We start from the raw sequence: 14,317 nt of genomic DNA on the forward strand, positions 1-14,317 counted from the left end.
TTATGACACACCCTGGACTAAACATTCTTCATATCAGTCCTGAAAATAGAATTTAATTTATAACTATTCTCACCTTAGCAGTCAATACACTTTACCCACCCACTTCTTACCTACCTTACATTTCCTTGTTATAAGAAAAGAAAAGATAATGAAAGATTATGTACAGTGATGTGCATCTGGATTAAAAGTTCAGGAAAATCAGTATGAAAGCTAGAAAATGATAAAAGGTAAGAATCGATTTCTAAGACCATGATTTTGGAGGAATAAGAAAAAAAATGGCTGTGGTGGTCATATTAAAGTAGTTTAATAAAGAATGCAAATATAATTTGGTGGTTCTTAAAAAATTTGAAGGATCCTTAACATAAAATTAGATTGGAAGATATAAATGGATGAGAACACTGATAGTAATGAGTCTGAAGATTCTTTTCTTCAAGAGTATTTCCTTTCCACACACCATCCCCCCAAAATAAGGAAAAATATTTTTGTAATGCATATACACAAAAAAACTCTACTTTAAAAAATCTGAAACATGCTGGTTGTCAGTTTCTTTACAGGAGTCCTTAGAAAAAGTTAAAGCCTACTAATACCCACTTTTCTATAGTAAAATTACTACTCTAAGATAGTGGCAATAATAATAATAACCTAGCTTAAAATAAGAGTAAAAGCAGTATGAGAAGAGTAGACAATATTTCTGGGCAGACATGGTTCAGATATTATTTTAAATAATTCAAATCTAACATTTGTTTGGGGATTCAAAACTATGTTGCTTCTAAAAAGTTATCCGAAGAAAATAAGATTTGTGTATAAATGTTATACAAAAATAAACATAATGAAACTGCGAGACAATACCAACTCATCACCTATAGCTCCTAAAGTAAAATATGTGAAGCTGGAATCACTGTGAACTTTCTGTTAAGTAAATTAGCACTATTAAAAGGTGAAATCAATATGTACCTTTATATCAACACTTAGGAGGCTGACAAAATAAACAATAAATTGTCAGGATTTATACTGCAAGACTAGATATTTATACTCATTTCTTCCTGGGGCGGGGGGGGGGGGACACCCATTTTAAATGCTCCTAAACTCAGGTGGTTTTCAACAATGTCTAATAAGTATTGTTTAGCAAGTGAAAGAGCCTTCTTAGAACAAGGCAGTTTATAAGTGATCAATATACTTAAAGAACAATGAAACTTGCATAAAGACCAAGTGGCTAAATTTAATTCTTCTAAGTTTCTAAAAATCTTAAGACAACTCCAGGAAACTACCAGTAATCAAAGTATAGAATAAAGAAAAGCCATAAGAAATTTTGGATTTAAATCAAGGTTTTTTATAACTTTATTTTAGTGTCATACTCCTATATGTAAGGAAAAGATAATGTAACATATAGAAAAATGATAAATGCTGATTCATTTGAAGAAGGAAGGGGTATTTATTTTTTTATGCTCATGTGCTTTTTAAAAATTCCAAACTATATATAAGGCTAGCAAAGAACATTTGGGTAAAAGTAAGAGATTCAGAGTTCCTCCTTATGACTTAAAAATCTAAGTTCAGCATCAGTTGTGCCATACTAAGCAAGGCATTCTTTTATTATTTTGGCTTCCTCAACTAATCTCATGGCTCGTGAGTTCAAGCCCTGCATTGGGCTCTGTGCTGACGGCTCAGAACCTGGAGCCTACTTCAAATTCTGTTTCTCCCTTCCTCTCTGCCCCTCCTCCACTTGTGCTCTGTTTCTCAGAAATAAAGTTAAAAAAATTAAAAAAAAAGGATTTTAAAAAATGGTATCATTAAATTACATAATAGACCAAAGGATATTAAAGTATAATTATATTAAAAAGATTTGCTAACCAATAAATCTTTCCTTTAAATTAGAATTACCTTTCTTACCTTGAAGAGCCTGCCATTTATGATCATTTGAAGAATTAAGAAATCTATCCACAATTGTAATTCTGTTCTGGAGGAGTTTCTCAATAAGTTCAAGTCCATCAGGTCCCAGCAGTTCAAATAGCTTAAAACAAGAATCAAAACAACTGTTACCTCAAATCACCCTTTTTAAGTTATTAACACCTTGTTCAACAGAGGTAGGAAGCCAAACTACTAGAGAAAGAAGTATCCAAAAACTACTTTGGAAAAAATCATAACTTAGGAAAGAAAAACAAGTCTTCTTATTGTTACATAACTTTCAGCTTTACTAAGTCAATTTGCAATTAGTAAAGCACATGATTCAACTTGTAAAAATAATTATGATTTATATATAACTAAGTCACAGAATAGCAAACCCTCATACTTGCCTTTCCTTGGTATAACCAACTGAAATTTCAAAGTGAATTAGCTTTTTAATATACTGTTTTGGTTTTTGCAAAAAGAGTCCAGAGTATGATTTTTCTTACAACTTACTACACATAACAGCTATCATTTTAGAGTTAAAGAACCATTAAAATGTTTTAATGATTAATGACATGCCAAATTTTTAATGCTTAATAATTAATTTTATTATTTTATTAAATTTATTTTATTAATGCTTAATTAATACACTTAATGCTTAATAAATCTGAAATCTAAAGCATAGTTCCACAAGTACTTTATTTACGGTTTTATAAAAATTTCCATGTGTATCTTATGCAGAGCATTTGCCAAAGATTAAGCTTATACCAGAGTCAGAGAACCAGTTTTAGGATTAAGAAGGACTTTCAATCACATAATTATACAATGTAACGCTCCAGAGCACTTGTTGATTTCTTCAGGTTGTGTCTGAGGATGTTTTATTCTCCTGTCCAGAAATATTATATCTAATTTTACATGTAAAGATTTCATATCAGCCAATTTTAACAGTTCTCGGAGATTCCACACAAATAAAATCATAAAGTAGGAATTTATCTTAAGTATATATGAAACATTAACAATTTAATGAATATTTTCTTTTGCTGTTCATTTAACTGACATTATCTACACACAAAGCCAAAGCCCTTGTCCTAGAAACTCTACTTTTGGTCTAAATATCATGGAATATACTGGGGCCCAATCACTCTTGCCTTGGCTCATAAGGCACGAATTCCATACCAGGAGAGGCAAGCCAAGAACTTTAGCCATCAATAATCAGCTCCTAAAGCAGGGGTGTCACTCAGAGATAAACTTTCCCTTGTCCCCACTCCTGGTTCCAGGGTTTGCCTCAAAGATTTTGTCTGGGGTAAGAACTAGGCAATAAAACAGAAAGGTCCCAATTTCTTTCAAACGTATGGACCTCATTTTCAACCTGGCAGAAAGTTGAAGACTTAGGGCCCTCTCAAAAACAGCATAGGATGTGGTTAACTAAAATTAGAAGATTCACAAATTGAACAACCAGGTTACAAAAGAGAACTAAGGAAGGACAAGTGGGAGGAGCCCAATTCCTCCAAAGGGGCCACAAGTTTATTCAAAAGAATTAATGCCAATTCTTATTAAACTCTTCCAGAAAAACAGAAGAACATCCCTCAGGTCTTACTGTGATTCCAAAACCAGACAAATATATTACAACAAAACTACACACTAATATCTCTTAGAAGTTGAGACATGAAATCCTCAATAAAATACTAGTAAACCATATCCAGCAATATATAAAAGGAATTACACACCATTACAAAGTGAGATTTACATCAGGAACATAAGACTGGTTCAATATAGAAGAATCAATTGATATATTACATTGTATCAACTCAATAAAAAAACAAAAATCACATGATCAGCGCAAGAGATGCAGAAAAAGCATTTGAAAACTCCAACAGCCTTTCATGGATAAAAACACTCAACATACTAGAAATAGAGGTACTTCTACCACCTGATAAAGGGCATCTCTGAAAAAACCCATAGTGAACATCATACTTAATGTTGAAACAAACACTGGATACTTACCACTAAGAATAGAAACAAGATAATCAAAGTCTGCACTGGTGACTTCTATTGAACACTGTGCTGAAGGTTCAAACCAGGGCAATTAGGCAAGAAAAAGAAATATAAGGTATTCATATTTTAAAAAGGAAAATGTAAAACTTTCTATTCATAGATTTTCTATGTAGAAAATATTAAAGAATCAAAAAAGCATAACAAAACCATTCAGTGAGGAAAGATGATGAAGCTTCTCAATAAGTGATGCTGAGACAACTGGCTAGTCATATGAAACAGAATGAACTTAGACCCTCACACGATACACAAAAATGAACTCGAAATGGATCAGTCTTCTAAATGTAAGAACTAAACATAAAATTGTTAGAGGAAAACAAAGAAGGATATCTTTATGACCCCCAGATTTGGCAAAGGATTCTAAATACGACACCAAAAGCATGAGCAACAAAAGAAAACACTGATAATTTGGATTTTAGCAAAACAAAAAACTTGTCCCCTTCAAGGAAAAATGCAGAATGAGAGAAAATATTTGTAAATCATATATCTGGTAAGAAACCATTGTCCCCAGAGTATATAAAAAACTCTAACTACTAACAAAAATACAATCAATTAAAAACTGAGGAGAAGCTCTAATTTATCCTAGGAAAATATATAAAGGTTCAATAAGCAGGTGAAAAGATACTCAACATCATTATGCATTAGGGAAATGCAAAACCAAACCACAAGAACCATTAAAAAAAAAAAAACTAGAAAAGAACAAGTGTTGGCAAGGATGTGGAGAAAACTAGAACTTTCAATACACTGTCTGTGAGAATACAAACAGCCGCTATGGAAAACATTTTTTCTGATTCCTCAGTAAGTTAAACACAATTACAACACGACTCATTAATTCCATTCCTAGGTATATACGGCAAAGAATTGAAAACATGTTTCCAAAAATTAAAAAAAAACCTTCTATACAAATATGACTCTGCACATAGCCAAAAGGTAGAAACAACCCAAATGTCCATCATCCAAAGCATAGATAAACAAAATGTGGTGTATCCATACAAAAGATATGACTAAGCCATAAAAAGGAATGAATTAGTGTACAACATGGATAAATCTTAAGTACACTTTGCTAAGTCAAAGAAGCCAGTCACAAAAGACCACATACACATGATTCCATTTACATGAAATGTCCAGAAAAGAGAAATCTCTAGAAACAGAAAGTAGATTAGTGGTTCTTTAAAGCCTGGGAAGGGTGTGGGGAGGGAGTAGAAGGAGAGAAGTTAAAGGCTTATGATTTCTTTTTCAGGTAAGGAAAATGTTCTAACATGACTGTGGTGATGGCTGCACATACCGATGAATATACTAAAAACCACTGATTTATATACTTCAAATGGATGAATTGTATGGCATGTGAATTATACATCAATTAAGCTATTGTTTTTGAATTATAAACCAAAATGACTTAAAATCAAATACTAAAAGTAACCAAAAAATTGCTTATGGTTGAAAGATAAAGATTGAATGCAATTTTCCTAGTAAAAAATTAAGCGAATGTTTTGAATTGCTGTTAGTTCAGTTTAAGTCCCATGCTTAATATTAAGAGTGATATTTTAAAACCAACAAATTCAAATTAAAAGATACCCCAATATTCCAAACTGTAATAAGAAATGCTCTCTACAAACAGCATGAAATGTCTTTCATATTCTATCAACCCTCCAAAAATGTTTTAATTATTTTATAATAATTAGTGCAACTAATAATTAGCACAAACCAGGGAAGGTAAGAGAGAGAGAGGGAGGCAGAGAATCCTAAGCAGCCTCCAGCAGGGCTTGAACTCATGACCTGTGAGACCATGACCTGAGCTGAAATCAAGTCAGACACTTAACTGACTGAGCCACCCAGGCGCTCCAAGAATGTTGAGACCATTTCTTCCATAAGAAAATAATTTATCATAGCAGAATTACCCTTACACATATTCTAAGCTACTTCAAGTTTACTTAATATGAAAAAGAATGTTTACACATGATAAATTAGAGATTCACAAATTTTTAGTCCACCATAATTTTAGGAAAATATCAGTATTTAGAACAATTTCTAATGGAACATCTTGGGCAGAGGATCACCATAGCATAAGGAACCAATTATTTCCTTCTCTCTTTCTTTTTTTGAGCCCATTATTTCTTAAAAATAACATACCTAAGATCTAGCAAGAGACAAGAAGACTGTTTTGCTTTGAATAGTAGGACTTCCATTACTTCCAAGATGAAGAATCCCCAGTAGAATTCTGAGATCAGCTGTTATCAAATTTAACATAATCCCCAAATTATGCTTTCCCTAACATTTGCCATTTTCATCAACACTGAGAGCAGGTGCAGTTCTCATTCAAGATTTGCACTACAAACTAATTTGGCACTGAGCATGACTATTTGTAAAGGTACAGCTGTCTGGATCACTGCTCTGTGCACTGACACAAGTTCCAGAAGCTATCAAGTTGAAAAACAAAGATGGAGGGAAAAGGTAGCCATGACTACAGAAACAGACACCAACCACAAAATTTAGAAAGAGAAGAAAAGAAGGAAAGAGAAGAGAAGAGAAGAGAAGAGAAGAGAAGAGAAGAGAAGAGAAGAAAAAAAGAGAAAAGAGAAAAGAGAAAAAAAAAAAAGAAAGTTAGTTTCACTACCCTGGCTATAAATTAAAGATATGAGATTTAAAGGAGACCACAGGATTAATCAAGGTTGTTAAAGCTCTGGTAGGGGTTGTTAAAGCCATTACTGGGGTGGCTGGGTGGTTCAGTTGGCTAAGTGTCCAACTCTTGATTCCAGCTCAGGTCATGATCTCACGGTCATGAAACAGAGCTCAGCAGTGGGCTCTGCTGCTTCAGGTTCTCTCTCTCCCACTCTCTACCCTTCCCTGCTCTCATACGTATACATACTCTCTCCTACTCTCTCAAAATAAATGAACAAACATTTTTAAAACCATTATAATCAATATTTTATCATTAAGGTATTTTTAATAAATGTTTCTTTTAGAATTCTTATTTTTATCATAAATTCATTTTCATTAAATTATTATTAAAGTAGCTCTTCATTAACTTCAAGAAGAGTAAAAAGAGTTAAAATCAACCAAGAGACTACATTCCTAAGTGTCAAAAAAAATATTTCAGAATATGTAAAGACTAACTTTCAAATGGCAATACTTCCTTGTTTCTTACAACACTTTTAACAGACAAACGTAGCTTGTTAATCTCAGGAAAAATAATCCCCACTTTATCCCATATTCTGAATAATATCATTTTCATTCCAATACGAACAATGGTACAATGGATGTTATATTCTCAACACAGTATCAAGTGAATCACAAATGTTACATCATCATAAAAGCAAAATATAATGATGAATCTTTGAATAATATACCATGAAAAATTACTAATAAACCCTATGAAAATTGGGAGAGAATGAGCCTAAATAAGAACTATAAATTTATTCTCAAACTGCAATATGCAGAAATATGCTGTGTCTGTGAAACCACAGAATAAATATGATAAACATTCTTGGATTATCAGTATACTCAAAGATTTAGAGAAAAAATATTAATTCCATTTAAAACACAACTTTGGTCATGTCAATGTCCTATCTGAGCTCTGCTTCTCAGGTTATTAAAAAAGAACATTTAAGAATTTTCACTAATTACTTTAAAGCAAATAAAATTTTAATATTTATAAAAGGCTTGTCAGTTCTATTCTGTTTCCATGTGGTCAATATTAAAGAAAGAATTCATCAAAAGTCTAACCTAAGTCTATTTGGAGTTCCAAAAGACCACTTTGAAAAGAGGGATCAACCATTCTACATATCAAATAGTCAATGGGCATTCTGAAAAATGATTCACGGACACACAGTAGATACAATATCTTGATGTAAGCGAGCTATCTTCTTGGATAACAAGATGGTTAGGTAGATTATGGGATTGATCTCACTATTGAGTTAAGCCACTAAGGTTTTTCTACAAGGACTGGCCATGTCTCTGTCCTGTTCAAAATTTTATCAGTGATATATAAAGTGAAGACATATTAAGTCAAATTTGTTAAAGTATTAGTAAGTTGCATGGTAGAATCAAGATTATAAATTTTCTAAATTGTCTGATATACCTGGCCAGACCTAAGGAGAAGTAAAAGAGGTAAATATAAAACCCCACAATTAGGTTAAAAAAATGTGAATTTCTAGAAGATGGGGAAAATTGGTCCTACAAATAATTTCCTAAGAAAAGTCCTGAAAGGATGGGTGAGGGGATTGGTTATTTCTAAGGTCAATATGAATAAAAAATGCAATGAAGTCTAGGAAAAATTTATGTATTAATAGTAATATCTCAAAAATTTCAGTTAGTGGAGCTCCTGGCTGGCTCTGCTGGTTAAGCATGCAATTTTTGATCTTGAGGTCATTAGTTTGAACCCTACTAGATATTACTTTAAAAAATCCATTTAGCAACTCAAAGGCTAGAGATTACTTTAAAAAATCCCATTTAGCAACTCAAAGGCTACTACATTGATTAAACCATTTTTAGAGTAATGAGTTCAATTTGAGCCATACTTTTTAAGAGGGTCACAATAAAAAAAAATATTGTAGAACATGAAAAACAAAGTAAAAATAAGATATATCTAGGGGTGCCTGGGTGGCTCAGTCGGTTAAGCATCTGACTTTGGCTGGGGTCATGATGTTGCAGTTTGTGAGTTTGAGTCCCATGTCAGGCTCTGTGCTGACAGCTCAGAGTCTGGAGTCTACTTTGGATTCTGTGTCTCCCTCTCTCTCTGCCCTTCCCCAACTCGTGCTCTGTCTCTGTCTCTCAAAAATAAACATTAAAAAAATTTTTTTAAAGATATCTATGTAAATTTTTTCAATAGCAAAATAAGTGGTGGAGAGGCAGAGAGAGAGGGAGAGTAAGAATCCTGATGAGGGCCCATTCTCACAAACCTCAAAATCATGACCTTAACCGAGACAGAGTCAGATGCTTAACTGACTAAACCGCCTACACACCTCTATTATCCATTCTGTTTGAAAAATATTCATTCATAGATTTGATAAAGAAAATGTCTCACCCCATCTTCCTTATCATTCCACACTGCTAAATACTCCTTATCCTTCTTAAACACACTTTTTCTTTGATACCCTTGATACATCACTCTTCTGATGTGTTCTACCACGCTGGAGTTACCTTCCTGGCCCCATTTCAGGCTCACTTTGACTATCAAATGTTGGAGTTTCTTAAGGCTTAATCCTAGGCTTTCCTCCCACCTTCACTCCATATTCTCTCCTCTGCTGTTCATATCTAAGCCCTCAGCATCCGTTAGCAAACATATGCTAAAAACTTTTAATTTTATACATCCTTCCCAGAACTCTACCCTGTGCTCCATAAATCTAATTGCCCAGTTATCATCTTCACCTGGAGTTCTCAGGACCTCTCGCAATTTTACTACAGGTCCAAAACTATCTTTTGGTTTTCCACACTCTTCACCCTTTTCTAAGTGTTCACTATTTCCATGAATGGTATAACTGCCATCCCTCCAGTTATACAAATCAAAAGTACATCCTTAACCACCTCTTTACCCCAAAGCACCCAACCCCACCTCTGTCATCCAATCCACTATCAAGTCCTCTTGATCTCAACTACTACACAGATTTCAAGTCTTTCTGCTTACCTATTTTAAGCTCCCAAACATATACTGCCTGGACCACTCAGAGGACTTCCTAAATGGTTTTTGGACATCTATCCAAAACACTCCAATCCATTCTCCACATAGCAACCACAGTAAATTATATGAAATGTAGGTCTGATTAATACATGCTACCTCCCCTCTACCCCTTGCCAACAAACTGTCTAATGGCTCTCCATTGTTCTAAAAATGGAGTACTGAATTGAAATGAACATAGAACCAGAATTTCAAATTGTCACAAGTGCTAAACTATGATAAAATACTAATACATACTCAATCATATTGCTCTGACTAGAAATTTAATACCATTAATAAAGTTAAATATAACTTCTAAATCAGCATCCATTTTAACTCTCCATTTCTATGCATGTTTTATATTGAACATAAGGTAGAATAGTATACATATATAATTTAAATTAAATAACTACATTTATATCAAGGATGCATTATTTAAAATGGTATTAGAAGGTATGATCAAAAAAGTTTGGAGATCAATGCTTTAAAGTATCATTCTGTTATTAACATTTTCACAATGTAGAAGTTTCCTGTCTTATAACTACTATCTATGTTTCATAATACTTTCTCTGAAAATGTTATTAAATGAATGGTGTTCCTGCAAATTGCTGGTGTTTTATAGAACTCAAGGGATACAAAATATGTATAATCCACTGATACCATTACTGCTTATTTTTTAATACTTTTTTAAGTGTATTCTAAGTTAGCAACCCCATCATTATTTTATATCATCCCTTGTCAGTCAATTTAATTTAATAATTTACCAAATTAATGAATGCTAGTCTAACATAACAGTTTGGCATAGGAGAAAGTCATCCAGGGCTCAAATCTTAAGCCTAAGGCTCAAGAATTTTAGGACCTCAGACATCCTCTCTGAGCCTCCTATTTTCTCATTTGTACAGCAAAAATAAGAATATACTCACATCCTTTGCAGGGCTGTGAAGTGAACAAAATAATATATGTAAATGTTTTTGACACAATTTTGCATAGACTTAACTTTAGGTGTTTAATATATTAAAATAAGTGAATCATAAAGAAAGAAAGAAAAGTAGAAAAAATAATTTGTATCACAATAATATTGATAATAATATCTAACACTTACATACTATTTGTATCTCAGGCAAGGTATGAAGCGCTTTACAAAAAAAAACATATTTTCAGGGCAGCTAGGTGGCTCAGTCCATTCAGCATCCAACTCTAGGTTAAAGTTCAGGTCATGATCTCCCAGTTTGTGAGTTTGAGCCTTGCATGGTGCTCTGCATTGGCATCACAGAGCCTGCTTGGGATTCTCTCTCTCTCTCTCTCTCTCTTTCTCGCTCTCGCTCTCGCTCTCTCTCTCTCTCCCTATCTGCACCTCCCCTGCTGGTACTCTGTCTCTCTCTGTCTATCTTTCTCAAAATAAATAAACAGTAAAAAAAAGAAAAATCAAAGCATATATTTTCACTGTCTCTGAAGAAATATTTAGTAAATGTTTGCTAATTATATACAACACTGATATATTTATCACTTATAAACAATAATAGACAATAATTAAAACACTACAAACATATCAAATAATCAACTATTGTTAGGAAATAAAAAATACTAAAAACATCTGATATGCATATTTATGTCAGCATTTTTTAAGAAAGTGTGCTCATGATTGTAATATGTGCATACACATATACTAACTCTAATTTCTGCTGTTAAATTATTCTTGGTGAAATAAATATAATATATCCCGGTGGTCTGTAAAAAACCATTAAGTTTGAAACAATGCTTCACCTAATAATTGATTAGATCACAGCTTCCTTAATCTTCCTGCCAACTACCAGTATGTCTCTGCTTCAATCTGCTAGAACCAGATCACTCTTCCTCATAGTCATCTGTCACATACACCTTTGCAAAAAACTACAATGTGTTTCTGTGGTCATCTATGCTCAGTTTGGAAGGGCCATTAGCGGACAACTAAACAAAGCTCTCACAAAAGCAATGATTACTGATGGGAAGACAGAATAGGACAGCTGAGAACATAGGCTCAGAGTCAGAGAGAACTAACTTTAGGTATCAGTTCTGTCAATTCCTAGCTGTAGGACTGTGGGCAACTTTCTTAAGCTCCCTGAGCCTCAGTTTTCTCATCTCTTTAAAGAAATCAGCAAGGTATTTGGCAATAAATGCTCAATGCTTATTGTTGTTAACTGACAATTATTTCCCTGCTGATGAACATCCAGCATTCATCTGCCAGCAACAAACTATCTTATAAAGGAATTCATGCCACTGCTAGTGAACACAGTATCAAAAAAAAAAAAATCTTTCCTTATATTGACCCTATCGGCCTCTTTATAGCTTTCATCTATCATTCTGGCTGTGTTCTCCGGGTTACAGAGATGGATCTTAGTAACATTTCTATAAGACAGACTTTCAAATATTTGAAGATAAAGCAAAGTACTAATCACATTTTACCCACAAGTCCTTTCTTTCCCAGGTAAATATACATCAATTCCTTACTATTAGTCATATAACTTGGTTCCTAGATAATTATTTTACCGAACCTTTTTTAAAAAACAGCATCACAAACCAAAACTGAATATTTCAAATACAATTTGATCAGAGCGGATGACAGAAATTACAAGAATTTTGAACTAGATGTTAAACTTTTCTGAACATAACTAAGTCAGTAACAACATCACACTGTTGACTCAAACTGAATGTGTAGCCAAGTAAAACATTTGGTTTTAGTTTTTTTCTACATGAATTTCTAGTAGTCCAGGATTCCCGTATTCTGTATTTTTTATAATTAGTAAACACAGAATTCAAAAGGATTGCTTATAAAGTTCACTTTCTTCCTGTCTCTTCTTTTTAGTCTTTTGAGAGCTTTCAAATTCAGATTTGGGCATCTGTCATATCAGTAAACACTATCAGTGTTAAATCTGTCCTGAAGTCAAGTTCAATTAACTATGCCTTTACTAAGGACAGGACAAAAGTAAAAAGAATAAAGAATAAGAAAAAGAAATAAAGTACTGACTCCAAATTGTTAATGGACCAAGATTTACGGTAAAGTTTTTCAATAAACTATTAACGCTACCTAACTGTATTAATCACTGACATTTCTCTGTATTGTTTGTCTAATTTAGATACTTCCTTAATATTGTAGCCACTAGCCACATGATATCTCTATATTCTAAATAATCATTAATTTAAAATACAATTTATCAGTCCTATTACCCATACTTCAAGAGACCCAACAGCTATAAGTGACTAATGGCTACCACACTGGAGAGCAATCAGAATATTTCAATCATTGAAAAAAGATAAAACTAGCCTAGAAGATATTTTGAGTCTACTACAAAACGGTCAGCTGAGTGCTGGATAGAATGTTTACATAGCATAATTTATGTCAGGCTGTATCATACTGACTACCAAATTAGATGTTTTTGAGTCCACAGTTTTACATTAGTTTATTTTTGTGTCGTACATTCTACAGGTTTTAGCAAATGTATAATGACTATATGACATTTCTACCATTAACAGTATCCTACAGAATAGATCCACTTCTCTGTGCTCCACCAATTTATCTCTTTCTCCCTTCCCAACCCCTGGCAACCACTGATCTTCTGGCTATCTTCAGAGTTTCCCTGTTCCCAGTACGTCATTTGGTTACAATCATATAATATGTAACCTTTTCAGATTGACTTCTTTCACTGGCAATATTTATTTAAGATTCTTCCAAGTTTTTTCACAGCTTGATAGCTGATTTCCTTTTATCAGTGAGTGATTTTCCATTATAGCTGTGGTTACACCACAGCTTGTTGATTCATTCCTTTATTGAAAGATACCTTTGTTGCTTCCATCTTTTGGTTATTACGCCTTTATTTTTTATTTCATTAAACTGTACGTGTTTCATTTTTCCTTTTTTATCTTTTCCAAATTTTCTATAATAAATATATTAATCAAAACAGGCTTTATCTTATTTTTAAATAATATAAACGAGGTTCTGATTTTATCTTTTTTTTTTGTCTAAGGACACAAAGCATCGGTCATTTAACTAATAAGTAAAAATCAGTCACACATTTGCCATATTTGGAATAAACACCCAAAATTATATAAATAAAATCCCTTATTATATAGACAAATTAGCTAATAACTAAGAATATAAGAACTAATTTTTAGACAAATTAGCTCCTATACCAAATCTTATTTTTCAAGAGAAAAATCTTTTTTTAATCAAACACAATTTGAGCACATGGGAATCATGGTAACATACATCATTTTCTTAAAAAAATCTTACCAATGGAAAATTATGTCAGTAACTTTTATAATTATTATTTCATAGCAGCAATAAGATAAATGCTTTAACAATTTAATAATATGAATTTAATAAGCAAACTTCTTATCCTAATATCTAACTATAACTAATTAAGAAGAATGGGAATACAATAAATGCAGGATATCCATTATATTCTTTCCAAGCAGAAGGGACATGATATTTTTAACTATGCTAGTTAAGAAAAAAAAATAGCATCTAACACAGAAATGAAAAATTTGTTTGAGCCTCTAAATGACCAGATTTATAAAATGGAAGAACTGGGTGAAATATTACACTTGAAGTGAGCTTATTTCTTTGTGTATCATGAGAAAAGGAATATTTTTCATAGAAAGCAGCACCTTTAATCACTCATATACACATTTAATATTTGTATGAAAATTATTTATTACATCTCATATAGGCTGGTAATATGCAAATAATGT

At 32.8% G+C, this 14,317-nt stretch overlaps 1 protein-coding gene across 1 annotated transcript in view; it reads right to left on the minus strand.

Annotated features, from left to right (window-relative positions):
- Positions 1-14,317, minus strand: part of ASCC3 (activating signal cointegrator 1 complex subunit 3) — a 328,231-nt gene that overhangs the window by 265,987 nt on the left and 47,927 nt on the right. The window contains exon 5 of the mRNA XM_029944011.1: positions 1,888-2,008. Coding sequence (XP_029799871.1) covers positions 1,888-2,008 — 121 coding nt within the window. The remainder of the gene's footprint in view (positions 1-1,887; positions 2,009-14,317) is intronic.

Source organism: Suricata suricatta, chromosome 7 (assembly GCF_006229205.1).
Source record: "Suricata suricatta isolate VVHF042 chromosome 7, meerkat_22Aug2017_6uvM2_HiC, whole genome shotgun sequence".
Taxonomy (NCBI): Eukaryota; Metazoa; Chordata; class Mammalia; order Carnivora; family Herpestidae; genus Suricata; species Suricata suricatta.